Source organism: Ursus americanus, chromosome 4 (assembly GCF_024610735.1).
Source record: "Ursus americanus isolate L20-20 chromosome 4, mUrsAme1.1.p, whole genome shotgun sequence".
In the NCBI taxonomy this organism is placed as follows: domain Eukaryota; kingdom Metazoa; phylum Chordata; class Mammalia; order Carnivora; family Ursidae; genus Ursus; species Ursus americanus.
The window spans coordinates 17324231-17345460 of NC_142130.1; the positions used below are offsets into that span (position 1 = coordinate 17324231).

The 21230-nt window shown below is 44.0% G+C and overlaps 1 protein-coding gene across 2 annotated transcripts in view; it reads left to right on the plus strand.

Annotated features, from left to right (window-relative positions):
• USP13 (ubiquitin specific peptidase 13) overlaps positions 1 to 21109 on the plus strand; it is a 110390-nt gene extending 89281 nt beyond the window's left edge. Inside the window, exons 19-21 of one of the 2 annotated variants that reach the window (XM_045788710.2) lie at positions 1205 to 1358; positions 14493 to 14577; positions 16255 to 21109. In XM_045788710.2, coding sequence (XP_045644666.1) covers positions 1205 to 1358; positions 14493 to 14577; positions 16255 to 16348 — 333 coding nt within the window. In that variant the 3' untranslated portion in view covers positions 16349 to 21109. Of the gene's footprint in view, positions 1 to 1204; positions 1359 to 14492; positions 14578 to 16139; positions 16189 to 16254 lie in introns of those variants that run through there. The other variant, XM_087861420.1, reaches the window with a different exon arrangement.
• The last annotated feature ends 121 nt before the right edge of the window (positions 21110 to 21230 follow it).

Genomic DNA, 21230 nt, shown 5'->3' on the forward strand with positions numbered 1-21230 from the left:
GAGCAGAGAGGGATGCATAAGATTCCGTGTTCAATAAGGCGTTTCTTTAGGACAAATTTTGCTTTTCCGATACCAAGACCTTGGAGAAATGTCTCGCAGAAGTCCTCGTAGAGAAGACTGAGAAGCTCCTGGGAATTCTCCACTTCTGCGTCTGCGGGGAGAAGATCCTTCTGGTATTCATGTACTTCCCGATGTTATTGGGAGGGAAGGACTGTGAAACTAGAGGGTAGATCGAAGTCTTCCTCTTGCAGAGCAGATATTTGTTCAATATTGAAGGAAAGTGCTGGTTTTTTTTGTTTTTGTTTTTTTAAAAACTCATCCTTCCTTGCCACACCATATGCATTTTTGAGTGGATGTCTGCTACTAATTCCTGCTTACCTGTTCTGCCCAGTTGCCTGTGAGGTTCCATTGTTGAGGTCATAGCTGCTCTCACCTGACTCCTGGAGTGTGGCTGGAGCACTTTAAAGTGCTTGAAATATCTTAAGCAGAGTTAGTTCTATCCAGGGTACTTGCTCTGCTCCACTTATTTTTCTTGACTGACTGTTTCATTGGCAATTCTGATGATGTCTAAGCAAATTCTTTGACCTGCCCATGATATCACAAACAGAGGACAATGGAAATGTTTTTATGGTCATTGGTTTGAACTGCAGAGTTAAGTTTAAAACAATGTCCTTAACTAACCAGTATTGTCATCATTAATCAAGGCATTCATCTGGTCTCCACTGCAATTCAGCAATTCTGCTAACATCGTGGGAGAGGAGGCACGAACACAGCCCTCATGTTGGCCCCGCTCTGCCCGGCGTAGTTCTCTGCAGAAAACACAGTTGATGGGGGATGTAGTGTGTGCAGTCAGTGTGGCCAGGAAAGGGCTGTACTTGAGCAAAGGGCAGACTGTGGTGGGCCGTAGCCCATCGTTAGCGTCAGCCTGCAGAAACGCTGCGCTGAGATGATACGGGCTTTGGAATGCTGGTCTGCTGCCCAGAACTGTTTCCCAGTGAATCCAATTACAGACCTCAGTTAGGAGACTCGGAGAGGCCAGCTGAATGTGCATTTCATATGCAGGGTCAGAGCTTTGCACTCAGAGGCACTTAAGACTAATGAATTCAGGCCTCCCGTCTTAGCTGCTTGACATCCTGGTTCAAGTGGTCAGGATATAATGAGGCCCTGGGACTGCATGCATTGTAAAAATGTTTTATTTTATTAGAATAATAACCTGGAAAGAGCACTGGATTGGATCTTTAGTCACCCTGAGTTTGAGGAGGACAGTGACTTTGTGATCGAGATGGAGAATAACGCCAACGCAAACATTATTTCTGAGGCCAAGCCTGAAGGACCTAGAGTCAAAGATGGATCTGGAAGTAAGTTCTTGCCTTAGGGATTGTCGGAGCAGTCATGACCATGCATTCGGCTTATGCCCTTCCCTCCCACCACTCGTATTAAAACCTTTGCCATCACCCAAAAGTTAGCACAGATCCCGCCTTCCCATAAATGGTGCATTTTGCCACTTTGCATGGCCATGGTGATCTGAAAAAATGTGGGACAAACTCAGAGTCACGTTGCCTAGAAGTGTGTGTGCTTCCGTGTAGTGCCTGCGGTCACTTTGCCATTGAGATTTGTTTTTTTTTCATGGGCCATGGAAGTTTTTGTCCAAAAGAGAACATTTACTTTCACGTTAATTTTTTTTTTTGAACGACTGAAAAGCAGTCATATCCTTGACCCTGTCATTGCCCATACCAACTGCTGATAATTTTCTGAAGGACCAATCAAGATGGCAGCAAGAGGCGCCATCGGCCAGTAGTCTACGTTTTTTTTTTAAGTTTCTTTTTTTTAGTAATCTCTACACCCAATGTGGGGCTCGAACTCACAACCCCGAGATTAAGAGTCGCACAGCACTCTACCTTTTTTTTTTTTTTTTTAATAATGATTTTTTATTATATTATGTTAGTCACCATACAGTACATCCCCGGTTTTCGATGTAAGGCTCGATGATTCATTAGTTGTGTATAACACCCAGAGCACTCTACCTTTTAACAGCAAACACATATGTGTCACTATGCACCAGGCAGTGGTTCTAAGAACTTTGCATATGAACTCTCATTTAGTCTTTAACACATCTCTTTTACATGTGAGAAAACAGAGGCACAGAAAGGTTAGTTACCTTGCCCAAGGTCACACAGCTCTTCAGAGTCGGAGCTAAAATTCAAATCCAGAATCCCATGTTCTTCACCATTGTGATGCCCTGCCTCTTTGGCTGTCGTTGCCTCGGAAAGCGTTTAGGCTTGTTAGCCTGGCATTCATCACCTCCTCTAGGTAGATGCCAGCGTGCCTTGTCTCTCGGTGTTATTTTTTCTGTACCCACTCTCCCCCCACCTACAGGTCAGATGCCACACCACCAGCCTCGTCAGGGCACTAAGCCCCTTCTTCCTACTTCCAGGCTTGCGCTCAGGTTGATCCTCGATTGTGAAATGCCCTTCTGTCCCGTCACTGCACGCTAAAATCCTTACCATTGTTCACAACCTGGCCACAGATCCCATTCCACGGGATTGCTTTCCCGGGACCTTCGTAATTAGCGCTCCCTTATCTCATGCTGGTAATAATTATACCAGCATGAACAATACTTCCACTTGTGCCATATTTAATTCTCACAATGATCCTATGAGGTGGATATCATGATTATCTCCATTTTATAGGTGAAGAAACTGAGGTAGAAGAGAAGGTTAAGTTTGTCAAAGTCACATAGCTAGCTAGTGATGAGGAGAAGCAGAATCCCAACCCAGGCCGTCTGCCTCCAGGGCCTGTGCCCGAAGCCCGTATAATATAGTATTTATTCTTCTGTTATTAGAAGTATCAAATTCAGGGGCACCTAGGTGTCTTAGTTGGTTAAGTGTCCAACTTTTCATTTCAGCTCTGGTCATCATCTCAGGGTCATGAGCTCGAGCCCCGCACTCAGCAGGGAGTCTGCTTGAGATTCTCTCTCTCCCCGGGCCCCTTCCCTGCTCGTGCTCTTTCTCTCTCAAATAAATAAATAAATCTTAAAAGAAAGACTTATCCAATTCATCTTGCAATAAAATTATTTATGTAAATATCTGTGTCTCCTATTCGGGAGCTTGTGGAGGGCAGTGGCTGTTTTACTTTTATAAAGCTCATGGTGTCTAGTACGTAGAAAGTACCGAGTAAAAAAATAATTGGATTTAATTAAATTTACCTTAGCAGGGGTGCCTGGGTGGTACAGTTGGTTGGGCGTCTGGCTCTTGATTTCGGCTCCAGTCATGATCTGAGGGTCATGAGATCAAGCCCCACCCCAGGCTCTGTGCTGGGCATGGACCCTGCTTGAGATTCTTTCGCTCTCCCTCTGCCCCTCCCACCTCGTGCTCTCTCTCAAAAAAAAATTTTTTTTTTTACTTTGGCAGCATTCGTTCCAGTAACGGTATAGCTGTAGCTCTCATTAATGGTCTACTCATTAGCAGTCTTTCCAGACCTAAAATGTATGTATTGATTTATCTCTAGAGACGAGGGTGGGAGGAAAACTTTCTTCTTCTTTTATATAAAACAGTAATTTCTTCACTGAAACTGTCACAATCCCAACAGGGTAAGAAGAGGATGAGATACAGTTCTCCCTACTTCCATATTCATCTAACGGGTCTTGTATTACTTTGTGGAAATCAGTGGCTTGCCTAAAATATTAAAAGCTGTAATGGGTGTTATTCAATAATTCATGAACAGGATTTATTACATGTTACCTGTCTATCGGTTCACTGCTTCCTTGGTTTTCCGTGATGGGCTTTTCTTTGGGATGGTGAGCCCTCACAGAAGGAATAAACCACACGATGGGACCATTGTAAAGCTGCCAAGATACATGGCTGTAGAAAGAGGGTGAGTCTGCCCATTAGGTTTCCCTGTTTTCTGATGGAGCTTGGAGGGCCCCGCCACTCTCTTGAAGATGGTCATTAATGTCATGGAAGAGCACATGATCCCCTTGGGCTTGCTGACTGCAGAGTGATCTTTTGGTACTCCTGGCCCTGTGGTTGTTGAGTTGCAGCCTTGAATGGGATGTCATGATGACGCTTTCACGCACCTTTAATTTAAAGGCACTGCGGGCCAAACTCTGTGCTCTTTCTCTTCACTGCCCGCACGCTTAGGGTGAGGGTGCAGAAGGAGACAGCCACGCACTGTGAGACATCGAGTGTGGGGTACACTGAAGCTAGAAGCAGTGGTAGGTGAAAATTTTAATTATGAAAAACCAAAAGAGCATAACGCACCCTCCCTCGCTAAATGCATTTTCTATCTGATTTTAAGAGGAATGAATGTTTTTAAAGTAGCTTTTCCAGCACTGTACCTTGCCCACAGCAGGTGATCAGAGAATGAATGATTGAATGAAGAACGGATGGAGATGAGGAGGTAGTGGCCACAGGGATAGTTTTCTGCTGCCTCCACGAAGTACCAGGTGGAGGGGTTAGGAGGGCGCTATTTTGTGTCACATTGCATAAGTCACAGCAAGGGAAGAAGGTGATTTCTCAGACTTCACTGCCTTAGCACCTGAACTCATAGGTCGGTCACTTCTTTTTTTTTTTTAATTAACGATTATATTGTTTATTTTTCTTATAATTAAAAGGCTATTTAATAATTTTAGCCACTTGAGAAAATGCAGATATACAAAAAGAAGAAAATAAAAATTATTTCCAATCCTACCACCAAGTCATAGCCACTGTTAATGTTTTGTGTATATTTTTTAGGCCTTTCTGTGCAAATATAAAATGAGTATAAGTATGAATATTATGAAAATAAAACATTCTATTCTATACATGCTATTTTTTTTAAAGATTTTATTTATTTATTAGAGAGAGAGGGAGAGAGAAAGAGCATGAGCAGGAAGGGCAGAGGGAGAGGGAGAAAGAATCTCAGGCAGACTCCATGCTGAGCGTGGAGCTGGAGGCCAGGCATGGTCTCACGACCTGAGCCAAAACCAAGAGTTAGCCGCTTAACTGGCTGGGCCACCCAGGCACCCCTATACATGCTCTTTTATAAATGCTATTTTATAACCTGCTTCCCCCTAACTGCAGATGTACATATATGTATGTCCAGATCACTGAATGTATATTAATAATATCCCATTGTATAGTGTACCATAATTTATAAACCTGATTTTAGGCCAACTAATTGTTATTTGAATAAAAGGCGATTATAGGGCTGCCTGGGTGGCTCAGTCAGTTAAGCGTCTGCTTTCGGCTCAGGTCATGATCTTAGGGTCCTGGGATCCAGCCCCACATCTGGCTGTCTGCTCAGCGGGGAGCCTGGTTCTCCCTCTCCCTACTTGTGCTCTCTCACTCTGACTCTCTGTCAAAGAAATAAATAAAGTCTTAAAAAAAAAAGACGATTACAGAAAGAGTTTCAGATAATGGGGAGATTTTTACATTCAGAAGACGACAGCAATTATTATTACTATTATTATTTTTAAGGATTTTATTTATCTGAGAGAGAGAGAGCACAAGCAGGGAAAGGGGCAGAGGGAGAGGGAGAAGGAGACTCCCCATTGAGCAGGGGCGGGGCACATGTGAGGTTCCATCTGAGAATCCTGAGATCGTGACCTGAGCTGTAGTCAGATGCTTAACCGACTGAGCCACCCAGATGCCTGACAGCAATTATTTTTAAATAATAAATTTCTTATAGGATGAATTCTGTTTACAAAGTACAGCAAATGCCTCCTTCAGTCCTTATCCAGTTAATAACGCTTGTTCAACATTTAAGTTTCTTTCTCTTCTGTCCTCTTTCCCTTATTCTCTATTAAAAATGACACCATGATGAACATTCTTGGGCCCTCATTAGATTACATCCTTAGCATGAATTTCTAGAAGTGAAGATTTTGAGTCAAAATTACCTATTTTTGAGGTATTAATGCATATTATTACAATTCCCCCCCGAAAGGCAGCTTCGGTGGCTCTCCTGCCCGCCCCCCCCACCCCCCCCGCCAGCGCAGTCAGGCTAAGCATTTTCCTTATTTTTCATATATTTATTGGCTGGTTGTTTTTCTTCTTGTGTTAATTAATCACTTCCTCATTTTGTTTGGTCCATTTTCCCATTTTTATTGAGGTTTTCATCTGGTTTTCATTGATTTGTATGAGAGTTTCACATATTGCATGTTAGCTTGGGAATACCTGGTAAGTCTACAATATTGAGTTTTTCTGGCCAGAAACATGTTATCCTTTTTTTTTTTTTTTTTTTTTTTTTTTAAGTTCATCTCTCCCTTCTTCCACCCCTGCAAAGCTATATGGTTTTCTTCATAAACTTCCTGTGTATTTCTGGTTTAGTTTCTTCTCCGAATTACATTTTCTGTGTTACTTATGAATAAAAATTTTACCCATTATATTTTCTAAATTGTTACTGCTGAATTTTGGAAAGTTCCTGATCTTGTAATTGGCTGTTCTGTAGGGATTTGATTAGAATTACATTAAATTCATAGGTTCATTCCCAGGAGGTGTGGATTCTGTGTCGGTAGGTTGTTTACATTTCCAAAACATTGCTTTTGGCCTCTTTTTGGGTTGGTGAGTTGATGGAGACATTTGACTTGGGGGTATGAAGACGATTTAACAGGTTAGGTAATTGTTTTTTAGGAGCAAAATGGAGAGCCAAAACAGACACAGACAAACCAAGTAAAACCAGCAACCTCAGTTTTCTGGGTCCTGCTGTAAGGGGCAGGACAGCCGAGCCAGGCTTGTCCAAGCAAAAAGGGAAGTATTGTATCATAAGAGCCAGACAGTCCCAGGGAGACCTGACTCGAGGCATGCCCTTGATTGTGGGACTGAAATCCTTTTATCTGGTTGCTCCCCTCCCCTGTACCTCCTCTGGGGTGGTGTCAGTTTCAGATAGGCTCTCCCTAATGGCCACAAAGTGGCTGCCAGTGCCTCCCACAATATATCTCTCCAGGTTAAAATCCAGCCGAGTATTGTCCTGGAGTTCTTAGCAAAGGTCCTGGCAACCTGAGACTCGGGCTGCCCAGCCCTGTCCCTGTTCCCTGGCCCCACTCATGGAGCCTGAGGGTGGAGACATCTTCCTTCCTAGTTTGTAAGCTGAGAAGGGAAGTGTGGTCTCTTCAAACAGTTGTTCAAATGTAGTCCTGGATCCGGAGAATCAGCATCCCCTGTGAGCAGCATCACCTGTGAACTGGGTAGAAATGCAAATTGTTGGGTCCCACTCCAGGCCTTTGGGGGTGGGCCCAGTGAGCTGGAGGCAGGCCCTCCAGGTGGTTCTGGTTCAGCGTAAGTGTTTGAGAACCGTCACCCTAAAAGCCAGATGAAGTTACTACTGCCTTAAGAAGGGGGACAGGAGCTGCTAGGACATCACTACACCATGTTAACCCTGAAAATAAAGACAAGGTGGGAGTTTGAATTGGAAACAATGTGACTCTATAAGGATAGGGATTAAAGAACACTTGTATCAAATGCTTCCTTTAGGGAATATGTTAACTAAAAATTACTATTGCTTTTTTTTTTTTTGGAATGAGGAAATAATGTCATTGCATGAAACTCTTTTATTTTAATGTGATCTAGTTTGCTGGGAGGAGCTCGTGCTAGTAACCCTGGCTTAGGCAGTGGCTGTCCTTCACTGAAGCCTGCGAGGCCCTGGGCGCTTCCGGGACAGCTTTCCTTCATGCCTGCAGCTAGCTGTTCACATGAGGATGGGGACCCAGCACGTGAGGGGCCTGGGAAGTGGGAGAACCAGCTGGGAGTTCAGGTCTCTGATTTTGAAGCCTGTGCACTTCCTCCTTCATCTTATCACAGATCTTCTAAATCGGAAGGGAGGCGGCAGTCTATTTATTGGAAAGCTCTGTTTATCATCACATTCTGCACATTTTAGGGCTATCACCTAACTTCCTGTCGAGTTTTTAAATATCGTAAAGAGTGGAAAATCAGGTCTTCAGTCTGACCTATCTGGGCTTCTGCCATTTGCAAAATTATTTCTGTTCCTATGTTGCACTTAATGAGCATTTAATTTTTCTTTCTTTCTTTCTTTTCTTTTTTTTTTTTTTAAGAACTCACTGATTGCCAGTGTAATTAAAATGTGATTACGCTGCGATTACTCAAAATCTGCTCTGGCTTCTCCAGCCGCATCTCCGTAATGGCTCTGACAGCTTCTAGGGCAGCTGAGATTTTCCAGCAAGGGGAGCAGAGAGACATTTCACTTACATAATGGTGGGACTCCTAACGTGCCAGGCTCCCGAGGAACGCAGCGGGAGTAGGATCCGCTGAGCACGAGGGGGCAGCCACACGGGAGCTAAACACCAGTGGGTTACTTGAAAGCAACACACTCAATGCAGCTGGGCTCCAGTGCTCACCCCACTTCAGCATCTGTTTGTAATTCCTGGGGGTTCCTCCCCCCATGGCGTTATTGGAAGTGAAGAGGAAGCCACTCCGAAATAAACTAATTTATACTAAAATATGAATTACTGAGAACTATGAAGTTTGGAGGGAATTGTTTGATATTTGGAGTTTTAGGCCGTATGATAAAGAGAAGTCAAGGGGTTTGGTAATTTTGAGCTGTGTGGAGTTGAGATTTGTAGATCCTAAAAGACTCTGTCCTTGTCGTCAGCTGACTTAAGCGGTTACTGATTTACCCAAATGCTCCTTTCGCTCTTTTTGGGGATTCTGAAGTTTTCTAAAAGCTCCAAATCCAAATCCATCTCCCCCTACCTCCCACTGGTCTTTTCTCAGAGCAGGGACGAGGGCAATCACGCTGTTCTGGGTAGAGATTGTTTGCAGATTTAAGGCGTTTGTGAGTTATATGTTAGTAAATTGGCAATGATATTTTCCCATCTGTTGTACAGAGGTTAGGGGGTAGGTAATGGAAAAAATTATTGAAGTTAGGAGGATTCGGTTGGAAAACTCAGTTTGGGTTTCGCACCAGAAGGCTGTGGAGCCCCTGGGGTCTTGGTGGGCATTTCAAGGAGTCTGTTTGTGTATTCTGTGCCCTCTCTGCAGACTGACTAAATCAGTGTTGCACCCATACCAGATACTACAGCTTTTCAAATAGATAGACAGATAGATAGATGCTATAGGATTTATAAAATATAATTAATTGAACTGCATTCCTGAATCTAGACTGCTTTAGGTCATTATGTGTTGTCGAACTATAATTTTCTAAAAGGCTAAATCACGATTCTCAGGTACATCTAAACTAAGCACAAATCACAGATTTTCTTTGACTCGTTAATTAATGAGGGAACCAGCTAGTTGTTATTACCGGTTCAAAGCATCTGAGAAGCTAGGATAATTAAAGATAATTCGATTGCTGAGTTAAATATAAAATTAGTGTCTTCAGATCATAAATCCTTGAGGTTATATGTTCTGCTGGACAGAAATTTTTTCTATCTTTACTGAACAAAAATTTACAAGTTAATGAGTAACTTGACTAAGTCTGGGATCTTTAATCAATAGTAAGCAGTGAGACGAACTCTCATCCCTCTAGACCAGGGGCCAGCATGCCTTTCCTCTAAAGGGCCAGACAGTAAATGTTTCAGGCTTTATGGGCCATACTCGCGTCATCTCATGTTTTTGTCCCTCTCCTCCTCCCCTTTCTCCTGGGTGGATTTGGCTTACGAGTCATTGCACTATGCCGGCCCCCACCCTAGACAATCCTTGGGTGGCCATTCCTCCACAGGACATGAATGACAGGCTCCCTGCCTCTTCTGTTTTCCAAGTGTCACATTCATTTTCTGACAGTGCTTTCTCAAAGAGTAAAATCAGAGCACAATCGCTGTTTTGTTGGGTAGGGGTCGGGGTGGTAAAATTTTGATATGAAAAAATTCTGCATGTTAGAGAGGTTGGAACCATTTTTCTATGTTCAAAAAAGGACACATTTTTGTTGGGAGAGGGAACGGCGGGGGGGGAAAGGTGCTAGTTTCAGACCCTGTTTAATTCTGGCTTTCTAGAGGGTCATGGTGGTTTAGGCAATGTTGTCCAGCTTTTCTACGTGCTTGAAAAGTTTCTCTGTGGCAGGTCAGCATTTTAAAAATGATTTGGGGGGGGCACCTGGGTGGGGCAGTTGGTGAGGTGCCCGACTCTTGGTTTTGGCAGGTAATGATCTCGGGGTCATGCGATCGTGCCCAGTGCTGGGCTCCTGTCTGCTCGAGACTTTCTCTCCCTCTCCCTCTGCCCCTCCGCCCTGCACTCACATGCTCTTTCTCTCTCCCAAAATAAATAAATAAAATCTTAAAAAAAATGGTTTGCCTTGCCTCAAACTGCCTTTTCCATCTACGTGAAGAGGGGTCTGCCCATCTTTGGGAGCGTGTATGTCGATGCTGTTTTTAGAAGGGGGCCTCTGCGAATGGGGGAAGAATCAGCAGTAGCTTCCCTGTTGGGTTTCTTCACCTTCACTTTCTCTTTGGAAGCAAGTATTAATTGAGATTTCTTACCTGTTGAGTTTTTGCAAATGTGTTGAGAGAGCTGCTCTCTCTTGCTGTCTGTTCCAGCAGGAGATCTTGAATAATGCATGGGGTGGTTCCTTGTATTGATAAACATGGTTAATTTTAATTATAGGACTTAGATTTATGCTAATCTTTTTTTCTTTAATTCCTTTTTGTGATTCTGAGGATACATTGAGTTGTTTTTAACCAAAGAGAGGAGAAATGCCTTTGGGGGGGCTTAATGACATGTTTGGGCATATGGAATGTATGGATCTGCCCCTTTCTCTGTCTACTTGTTTTGCCAACCCCTCAAAGAGTAAAATCAGAGCAACCAACCCTGTGTTGGTATCTAAGCAGTGTTTCATTGAATGACCCAGGCTTAATGTGGGCAATGCTCATGAAAGAGTCTGTTCAGTTATTTAAGTCATTGTTTTGGGGAACAGTTCCATGGGAGGGGGAAGCCTTGGTTGGGCTCCTTTCTTTATTTCATGAAAACTCTAAGAAAGCAGCTTCATTTCGGGAGACCAGTCCTGTATCTCAAGCTGAAGAATTGGGCTGTGATACAGAATGATTCCAAAAGAGTTTTAAAACCAACCAGGGTCAAGAAACGTGAAAAGTTCTCTGCCCACACTCTCCCTCGTTTACAGGGTAGGGCAGGTACTTAGTGTTGTGGGGCAACAGGGAGGGCAGACCAGCATAGGGTTCCTGGGTCACTATTTCAGAAACCAAGTGCCAGGCAAAATGGTTGTCATTCACCGTTGTTTTTGCCTGGTTTCTGGTTTTAAACTTGGGTTGGTTGGTTTGTTTTTTGTCATCAATTGATATGACAGCAACAAAAACTTGATGGGAAAAACAATCTCTTCTGAATCATTTCCTTTTTAATAATTATTTTACTAACTTATACTCCAATTTATACTTTGGTAGGTGATTTATAGAATATATACAATGTAAGATGATATAAAAACAAATGAAGAAATGGAGTGAACAGAGTTATTCTCTAATTCACACATTTATTTATATATTCAACAAATACTTATGAAATGCCTATTACATGCTAAGCTACCATTCTCTGTGCCAGGAATCTTTCAGTAAACAGAACAGACCAACTTCCTGTCCTTATGGAGCTGTATTCTAGCCGGAGATAAAAGGGGATAGACAATAAATAAATACACAAGTAAGTTTGGACACGGCAGGAGTTACTTTTTGCTATCTGGACAGTAATAAAGCAAGGTTGGGGGGGAGGTTAGGGGTGAAGGTGAGGGTGAGAGAGAGTTGCTCTTTTATAAGGTGATGCAGGAAGGTCTCTGTGAGGTGACATTTCACCCACGACCTCAATGAAGTGAGGGGTAAGTCTTGTGACATCTGAAAGAAGAGTTTCAAAGAGGGAACAGTGAGTGTAGAGGCTTGAAGGCCAGAGCATGCTGGGTGTGTCTGAGGAGCGGCCAGGAGGCAGGAGTATCAGGGGTGGAGTGAGGGAGAAAGTGGGAGTAGCTGGCGTGGAGTGAGGGAGAGAGAGAGGGAGTAGCTAGGGTGGAGTGAAAGGGAGAAGGGGTAGCTGGGATGGAGTGAGGGGAGAGAGGAGTAGCTGGGGTGGAATGAGGGGGAAAGTGGGAGTAGCTGGGGTCGAGTAAAGGGGAGAGGGGGAGGAACTAGGGTGGGGTGAGAGGGGTAGCTGGGGTGGAGTGAAGGGGTGGCTGGAGCAGCTGGGGCGAAATGAGGGGGGATATGGGAGGAGATGAGCTTCATAGGCCATTGTGACAGGAAGAGTTTACTCTGAGATACAGGATGCCACCAGGAGGGTTTTGAACACTAATAACCACAATCTGACTTCCCTTTAAAGGCCACTGTGACAGCCATACTGAGAATAGTCAGTAGAGGGGAAGGAAGGAAGCAGGAAGCCCAGATAGGGGGCTGTTGTAAAAATTCAGGCAAGTGATCATGGTAACTAGGATCAGACATTACTAGTGGAGGTGGCAAGAAGTGGTTGGATTCTGGATATATTTGGAAGGAAATGTTGACAAGATTAGCTGATGGATTGGATGTGTGTAAAGAGCATGAGAAAACCTGAAACTGATGTAACATTGTGTGTCAACTGTACTCAAAAAATTTACCAGAAAGAAAAAAAAAGAGGTATGTGAGAGAGAAGACAAGATTTTGTTCTGAATGGAAGAATGGAATCACCATTAACTAAGATAGATAAGGCCAGGGAGAGAATGCCCAACAAAATGGGAAGGAAAGGAAACTTCCATCTAAAAAAACCCACACTCATATCATGCAGAATGGCGGGGGACTGAATGCTTTTCCCCAAAGATCAGGAACAAGACAGGATGTGCACTCTTGCCCTTTCTTTCTTTCTTTCTTTCTTTCTTTCTTTCTTTCTTTCGGGAGGGGGGCAAGGGGCAGAGGGAGAGGGAGAGAATCTCAAGCAGACTCCCCACTGAGTGCAGAGCCTGACGTGCGGCTCCGTCACCCGACCCTGAGATCATGGCCTGAGCTGAAATCAAGAGCTGGACACTTAACCGACTGAGCCATCTGGGCGCCCCCTCTCTTGCCATTTCCATAGCATTGTAACAGGACCTTCTAGCCAAGGCCATTAGGCGAGAAAATGAAATAAAAGGCATCCAGGTTAGCAAGGAAGAAGTATAAAGTTTCTCTTTTTACAGATGATACAATTTTGTATATAGAAAATTCTAAGGAATCTACTAGAAGCTATTAGAACTAATAAATGGGTTTAGCAAGATTGTAAGAAACAAGATCAATATACAAAATTCAATTGTATTTCTGTGCATTAGCAATGAACATTCAGGAAATTAGGAAAATAATTCAATTTAACACCATGAGACTGGATGAGGTCATCCAAAGAAAGAGAAAAAATCAGGATGGAGAAAAGAAAGGTCTGTGGTCCGAGCTCCAGGTCACCGGTGTTTAAAGATCAGGGAGATGAGGAGGAGCCAATGAGGCAGCTAGACAACCAAGAGATGGTTGTGTGCTGGGGGCAAATATTTGAGGAAGGAGGAGGCAATCAGCAGTGTGTGCTGTGGTCAAGGGGAAGTAGGGTGGGGACTCCCGGTGAGTAAGTGGATGAGCCTGGGTGAACAGCAAGGGAGAGGAGGAATGAGGGAGGGGGGGTTGAGGGAAAGGGTCTGTCCAGAAACAGTACTTTGGAAAATGGAGTAAATTAAAAATAGACCACAAGAAAAATGAATATGCAAACCTTTTTTTTTCCTTATTAGGTTCCACAGACATATTATTATGAAAGTTTGTAAGCACTCACTCAGTTTCTATTCCTGTCTCGTCATAGCCTGTGACAGTTTGCAGAGTGGACTGTTACCCACTCTGTGGGTCCATGGAATCCACTCTGTGCCGTGTAGGTCTAGCCCGGGCCAGGGGAGTATGAGCTGAAATTCGTTTGGGATGGGTATGAACAGAATACTCTGCTAGCTGGCAGGAGGTACTTCTCAGAGAATCAACACTGGCCTTGCCCTCGAAGGCCGTATATGCCCTTGTGCAGAGAGAATGAAGTCTGAATTTTGGTCCCGTGCAGTTTATTGAGAGCAAGGCAGAAACCACAAGAAGCTATTTGGAAGCATGATGACATGACAACAGCTCTCTGCTGTCTTCCTCATAATCCTGACATTTGTATGGTATTTTAGTCTGAATTGCTCATTTAAGCTTTATACAACTTTGTGAAGTGGGTGGATTTTTCATCTCTGTGAAGAAACGGGCTCAGAGAGAGGAAACAGCTCCTCCACCCTCATGGCTGCTTCAGAGTGATAGAGCCAGGACTGCCCCTTTGGACCCACGAGCTCGCCACCAGACCCGACTGCGGGATTTTTAATCCCCTTCCAGATACGATTACATGTCAGCCGGGCTTTGATAGTTTATGTCCTGTGTTGTCAGGAATTTGCAGGTTGAAGCTGGTGGATCTGTGTGTGTGTGTGTGGGGGGGTGTTCTCAGTATTGCAAGGCAAATAGACTTTGTCTTTCAATGTAAACAGTTGCTGGGTTGCACCATTGTTGCCTGTAAATTCTGATCAGAAGTGCTCTTGGTTTCTAGAAATGCTGCCTTGTAACAGAGTTGTTTCCTCTTTCATAGTGTATGAATTATTTGCGTTCATCAGTCACATGGGAACATCTACAATGAGTGGCCATTATGTTTGCCATATTAAAAAGGAAGGAAGGTGAGTCTTTTTTAGAAGATCACTATCTATGTTTTATTGAGCACCTACTGTATGCCAGGCTCTCAGCTAGGTGTTGCCCGTATTACCCCATTTGGTTCTCACGGTGCAGGTTTTGCAGGGATATACTCTCAGAGCCGTTTTACACACCAAGACACTGAGGCTCAGAGAAGCTGAGGGGGAACCTAGCCTGGAAGTAGCCATGTCAGAGCTGGCATTCGAAGCCACTCTCAACCATTGCACCTAAGCGACTTTCCAAGATAAGATGCATCCGGCAGCAGAATGTGTGCGTTTGGGACCTGCGTAGGATTGCCAGCTTTAGCCCACAAAACAGGAGACTCAGGTGCCCTGTTAAATTTGAGTTTCAGATAAACAATGAAAAGCTTTTTAGTATAAACATGTCTTAAATATTACATGCAATGTATTTCTACTAAAAATTATTTGTTACTTCCCTGCTATTTAAATTTGACTGGGCCTCCTGTGTTATCTGGCTTCCCTAAACATCCACTGTTTTGCCCTCTTGTGGCCTTGCAGTTGGCTTCGTGGCTTCGTAAGTAGAACCACTAGGTGTGTGGTGAGCGGGGAGGGAGGCATTTTGGCACGTAAGGCTGCCGCTCCCTTCAGGAGCTTCTCCTTGGGCTGGATCCTCACGGAGTCCGCCGGTTTCTCTTCTGCGAGCTCCCCTCTGAGAAGCCTGAGGCCCAGCCTCCTGCTTGAGGCCGTGCTCCGCCACGTGGATGCTGGAGAAACCTAGAAACTTGCCCTGTCCTGGTGGGACGTTGACCTCTCACACCGTGCCACACGCTGCGGGAGACACCGGTTCCCGCCAGGGACTTGGTTGTGCTCCCCTTTGGTGTGTCTTGTAGTGTCGTCTTCTTAACTTGATTAATGAAATAGTTGAGCACGGGCACTTGATTGACGGTAACTTCTTTTTATTACCAAGCATGATGCTCTTTTCAAAATACTTTTCTTAAGAAAAATAGCTTAAGTATAATTCAAAAAGCAATAAAATTTATGGTAAGAAATTTGTAAATTGCAGAAAGATAACAAAGACTATGTCATTCGGAAGCCTAAAGAGAATCATTGTTTATGTTTCGATACATTTCTCCTTTATTATTGTCACTGGGAGAGAGTATACGTCTGTATACACGATCGTGCTACCTGTAATTGTACGTACGCATTTACAACTTTTCCAAAAGCTTGCAGTGTGCACGCAGCACATACAATATTTTAACCCTTCCCCCACATCATACTATATTGTGATTGTTTTCTCACTTTACCAAATATTCTTTGAAGACATTTTAATAGCTGTGTGATAGTTCACCTGCATGGCTCTTTCCTTCTTATTTTTACCTGGTTTTATACCTCAGGCTGAAATAAACACTGGCGCACATGATTCTTTGCCTTAATTTCTGAGGCCATCTATGGATTGCTACAAAAGGGACTTGGAAACCAAAGGGTTTTAAACGTTTGGAGACTCCTTTCGTATCTACCTTTTGATTGAGCTCAAGAATAAAAAAAGCAGTTGCAATTTCCCACCAGCACTCCCTCTTTTTATACGGCAGGCCTGAGTTTGGTTATCTTAAAACCTCTCGATGAAGTACGTACGGTCACTTGTTTTCTGCCACGCTTCCTGGGACTGACTGAAATCCAGCGAGTTCTCCTGTCTTTTGTTTTCAGGTGGGTGATCTACAATGACCACAGAGTGTGTGCCTCAGAGAGGCCCCCCAAGGACCTGGGCTACATGTACTTTTACCACAGGGTGCCACGCTGAGCCTCCAACGCGCCGGTCGGCGAGAGGAAGCCACACGCCTTTTTAATTTGCCAAAAAAAAAAAAAAAAAAAAAAAAGCAGAAGTTGGGACAGCCAGACATGAAGGAATACATGGGGTATTTATAGTTTATTTCAAGAACATCATTTGACGCCTTCTGAAATAGAACTGGGAGGAAATTTCTATTAGCGATGATACACTACTGTAGATAGTTTTTCTTTTTATAAATGTTCGAGGAGAGGATGATTTAAAAAAAAGAAGTATTTATATTGCTGGTGGGGGATTTGCCACTGTCACACCAAAAAATAGGAACGTGCCACCAGCCCTCTATTATGCTTTGGGGGCCAGTGGTGTGGCCTCACCCCCCAATAAACGAAAAGCCCATTTTTGCTTCATATTGAGAATCAGTAATGGGATGGGCTTTATTTGTGACAATTTTTTCATTACACATAATTTCTGACCTATCCATGTATAGAAGATTAGAGCATCTGCAATGAAAGGTATTTTTAATTTAATCGTATCGAAATTCATAATGTGATTGTGTGAATGTGTGAGGGTGAGACCGTTCTCGTCAACCAGGAAATCTGCCCCGGGCTGGTTTTTAAAGGTTAAAGCAGTTGGTATTAAGCATAGCTGGGAAAAGCGAGTAACTATTTTAAAGAAACTATAACTCAGGAACAGTTTTAAACATTGGCTCCCCACTTAGATTTTCAGGCGTAAAAAGGGCTGAGTTGTCTCTTCAGTGCTGTCAGGAATTCACCGGCTTTGTGACATTTGGTGGAATAAGGCCGGGTGCCCACAGCAGCACGATGTTGTTATTTGCCAAACAAAGGTAGATGACTTCTGTTTCTCAGCAGCCCTTCCCGCAAAGGCATAGGGTGTATTTTTAGTTAAAAAAGCGAATCTTACCATAACACGTAACCACTCCCTGGAATCACACTACGTGCCCCAAATTTCTCTGTAATTTTCTTGTCGCAGCGCTCTTTGCCTGCCTGTTGCTACACCTTCCTGGGGCTAGAGTCCCCTCTCCGCCCTCACGGGGCTAATCACCTCCTGACTAGCTGCTGACTAGCTGCTTACTTGCTGCGACTAGCAGTGTGATCCCGGGCACCTCTAGGGCCTCGGGCGCAAAGAAACCTTTCAGGACATTATGAAAGACCATCATTTCCACTTTGGTATCTCAGTATTTTTGTTGCCGCCTGGGATCAGATCAGAGTTTCAAATGTGGTGAAAAAGTACAACAAGAGCGGTTTACCGTCTTCCTGCAGCTCTGCACCGAATTCCAAGGTCTCTGCAGTTTCTATTTCAGATTGTCCAGTCAAGTGAAGAAGGATCTGTTGCCATCTGCTTACCAGGCATTTGGTAGAAAGGATCTTTCTAGAAACTGTAGGAAAGTAAAGTAGAACCATCTGGGTAACAGGCCACATGGACGGTGGATTACGCCATGGTGAGTTATGAAGAGTCAGGATTCGGGTTACGATCCGGGCTCCTCTCGAGGGAGTTCAGCTGCACCGTGTGTGTGAGGGACGCCGTGCCCGAGGCCCAGGGCCTGGAGACTTGGGTGCTGCCCCTAGCTGGGCAAGTCCCTCATCCTCCCTGTGCCTCACTTTCCTTGCCTGCACAATGACACCTGCTCTCTCTTGCCAGCCGTGCTTTGAGGATATGGTGAGATTTGATACAGTGCCCCGTGAAAGAGTAGCAGGTGGGGCGCCTCGTGGGTCCGAGTAAAGTGTGCTCCCTCCTTCTCTGTCTGGGGTTTTCTTCAATTTGGGAACAAATGCAATTGGCGTGAGGAGGGAGCGCACCATGCGGTAATTCTCTCTACTCAGTTGTGCCCACCAGCGCCCTCTTTAATGTTGATTCGGATACCCTAAAGCAGCCCCACTGGGTCCCAGGAGTCTCTGACTCCTGTAGAAATCTCCACGCTAAGCAGCCTTACAAACTCCAGTCTCCCTAGGGCTGAGTGTCATGGAATAATGACTCCAAACACACATCAAAAATGACTTTAATGCTATTACAAAGCAAAGGCCTTCTTTGGGGGTTGGGGGGGCAGTGACTGGGGATTTGGAGTGAGATATGGACAAAGATAGCATGTGTATTTTGAACAAAATAAAAATTTTGTAATAAAACTTTGCAAAATGGTGTAAAATCAGTATAAGACTATAGGCTATATACATTATTGAATTTCCTTAAGTAGAAAAATAAACTTAGCCCTTCCGATGCCTCAACATATCGTAAGAAAGTATACTGTGGCTGCCTTTTTTTCCTGCCTCACAAAACAAAGGGCTATTTCCACAAGGCGAAGTTTTATATATGTGCTATTCTTTATTTCAGATTGAGAGTTGGGGAAAAACTGGAGCAAACAATGGGTTTCTTTCTTGCTTAAAAGTGTATTTATGTGTATACCTTAATATAGACAAGGCAGGTTTCCCTGGAATAAAAGTCTGGAACATACTGCTTCATTTTACACACATACGTTGACGAGATTACTTGTGACTGAAAACTGGAATAGCGTGTGGATTTTGTCAACTGATTATCAGCCTGTGAGGAGTCCTCTGTGTGAGGTGTGGTGGTATAATTGTGACATTCTCACTGTGTGTGGTGTACGTGTGAAAAAGTGCACTTTTTTTTCCCATGTAAATAGCTTTTGATATCCGTTTGTGTAAAATCCCAATGAATGTGTCTTTGGAAAATGTATCAAAGTTTTTATTTTGTCAATTGATCTAAATGCCCATATAACTAATGAGAAATCCAGTTTGGTTCAGATTGGGATTTTTTTCTCTAAGGGAAGAAAGCATGCGGAAAGGACTCTGGGAAGAATCACGTTTTAATGGCACTTTACATCAGCATTGCTTCGGTGTTGTGAATTGACTGGGCTCTTTCCTTTCAACTGTAAGAGAACGTGCCTGCCATTCCCCCGCGCTCACGTCGGGCTACAGGAAGCCTACCACAAGTCGCCTGAGCCTGTGACCCCCAGCATCATTTACCCCCATGACCTGACCTGGCAGAGCCTCACCTGCTGTGCCCGCTGAGCGCACCTGGGCTTGGGGCCCGATTCCGCCCCGATGCCCCAGGCCCTTTACCTCTCTGGGCCTTTTTCTTTACAGTGAGTGCGTTAGGCTGGATAAGCTCCGAAGTCCCTTCCTGCCCTAACATTCGATTCGATTTTTATCTTCCTGTGGTTACTGCTGGGGCCAGACATGTGGGATGTGAGGGACCCCAGAGAGGTTAGTTGGAATGTGTTGGTTTGTTGCAGCTCATACACCCCAGTTTACAAGCTCCATCATTTTTAGTGTCCCCACTCCGACCTCTCTGCCCAGTTTCTTGGGTAATTATACTACTTTCCCCCCATTCTTGAAACTCTTCACTTCTCAGTCCATGAAGATACCTTGTTTCCAGCCCCTTCAAAAATGACAAATCGATTTAAAACACCTCCCGCGATGAAAAGCCTCAGAACCACTTTCAGCTAATCTGTAATATTTACAGAATATTTTCTTACTGTAATTCAGTTATACCTAGGATCCCCAAATAAGTGTGGAGAGAGTTTCTACCAGAGAAAGGATGTCTTTTCCTCTTGCAGGCATCGCTGTTGCTAAATCACTTCACGGTGTAATGGTCTTGGGGAGGTGGCAGGTGACGAGAGGGACTAGGGAATAGATCAGAAGAGATGCGATTCCACCCTTTCCTTGGGTCAAACATCCTAGGTTACAGGTGAATAATCTATCCTCTTAAGTTGGCATAAGATCACCTACCCAGTGCCATGAAGATTCCCTACTCCGAAAATCGTCTTGAAAGAGTTTGTATTAAAATGCTCTAGGTCTGTGCTATTTAGTGCAGTGGCCAATAGCCACATGTGGCTCATGACCTCATGAAAATGGGCTTGTCCAAATCGAGATTGTGCTGTTCACATAAAACACACACCAGATTTTGAAGGCTTGGTACCAAAAAAAGGGGATGTAAAATATTTCATCCGTATTTTATATTGACTACATGCTGCAATGACAATATTTTAGATAAATAAGGCATTGTTCAAATTTCACTTTTTCCTTTTTATCTTTTTTAACTATGGCTGCCCAAACCTGTAACGGCAGACACGTGGCTCACATGGCACTTGGACAGCGCTGCCTCAGACTCCAGATGGCGTGGGGTCGGTAGTGAGGTGCCACGTGTGGAAGGTCATTCTCCCAAGCATCCAGATAGAAGCGGCACGTGTATTTTCGCTGGAGTCGGGAGCTCTGTGAGGCACAGAATGGCTTCCAGAAAGCAGGAGATTTTTCTGTGTAAAAACCACTATGTATAAGACTCCAATTAAAAAACAAAAGCAAACGAGCCCCAAACCTTGTTCCTTCAGCTTTGCTTAGAAGCTGCTAACTTTGCACTTATTTTTCTGGCATCTTCCACGTGCCAAGGATGATGGCAACCTGAGGGTGCTAGGCGTATTTGCTTCACTTTAGGCAACATTCTCTTGTGGCCTCCCCTCCCCAGGGATTGTTTGGTCTGTTGGAGCTGGGTGTGCTGACACGGTGTCGATCTTGCCGCTCCCATCGGCCTTGGCAAAGGCTGAGCCTGTCGCCTGTGCCCACCTGCCCAGCAGGGTTTGATGTTGGCTCCTGAAAGAGTTTGTATTTATTTTATTTTGCACTAGTCACAGTTGTTGTTAAAATATCTCAACTGTTTTGGGAGAGCATTGCCTGTGATGGAAAGAGAGATGGATGATTTATTGCTTCAGTTGTTTTAAAATTAAAAGCTATTCTCACAAGCTGAGGTCCCTTTACGGCTCTTTTTTCTTTTGCAAAATGCCAAGTAAACTGATTCTGCCCTTTGCAGGTTCTCATCCATCAGTGGAACAGGTAACTTGAGACAGTGACTAATTTTATTTCTTTTT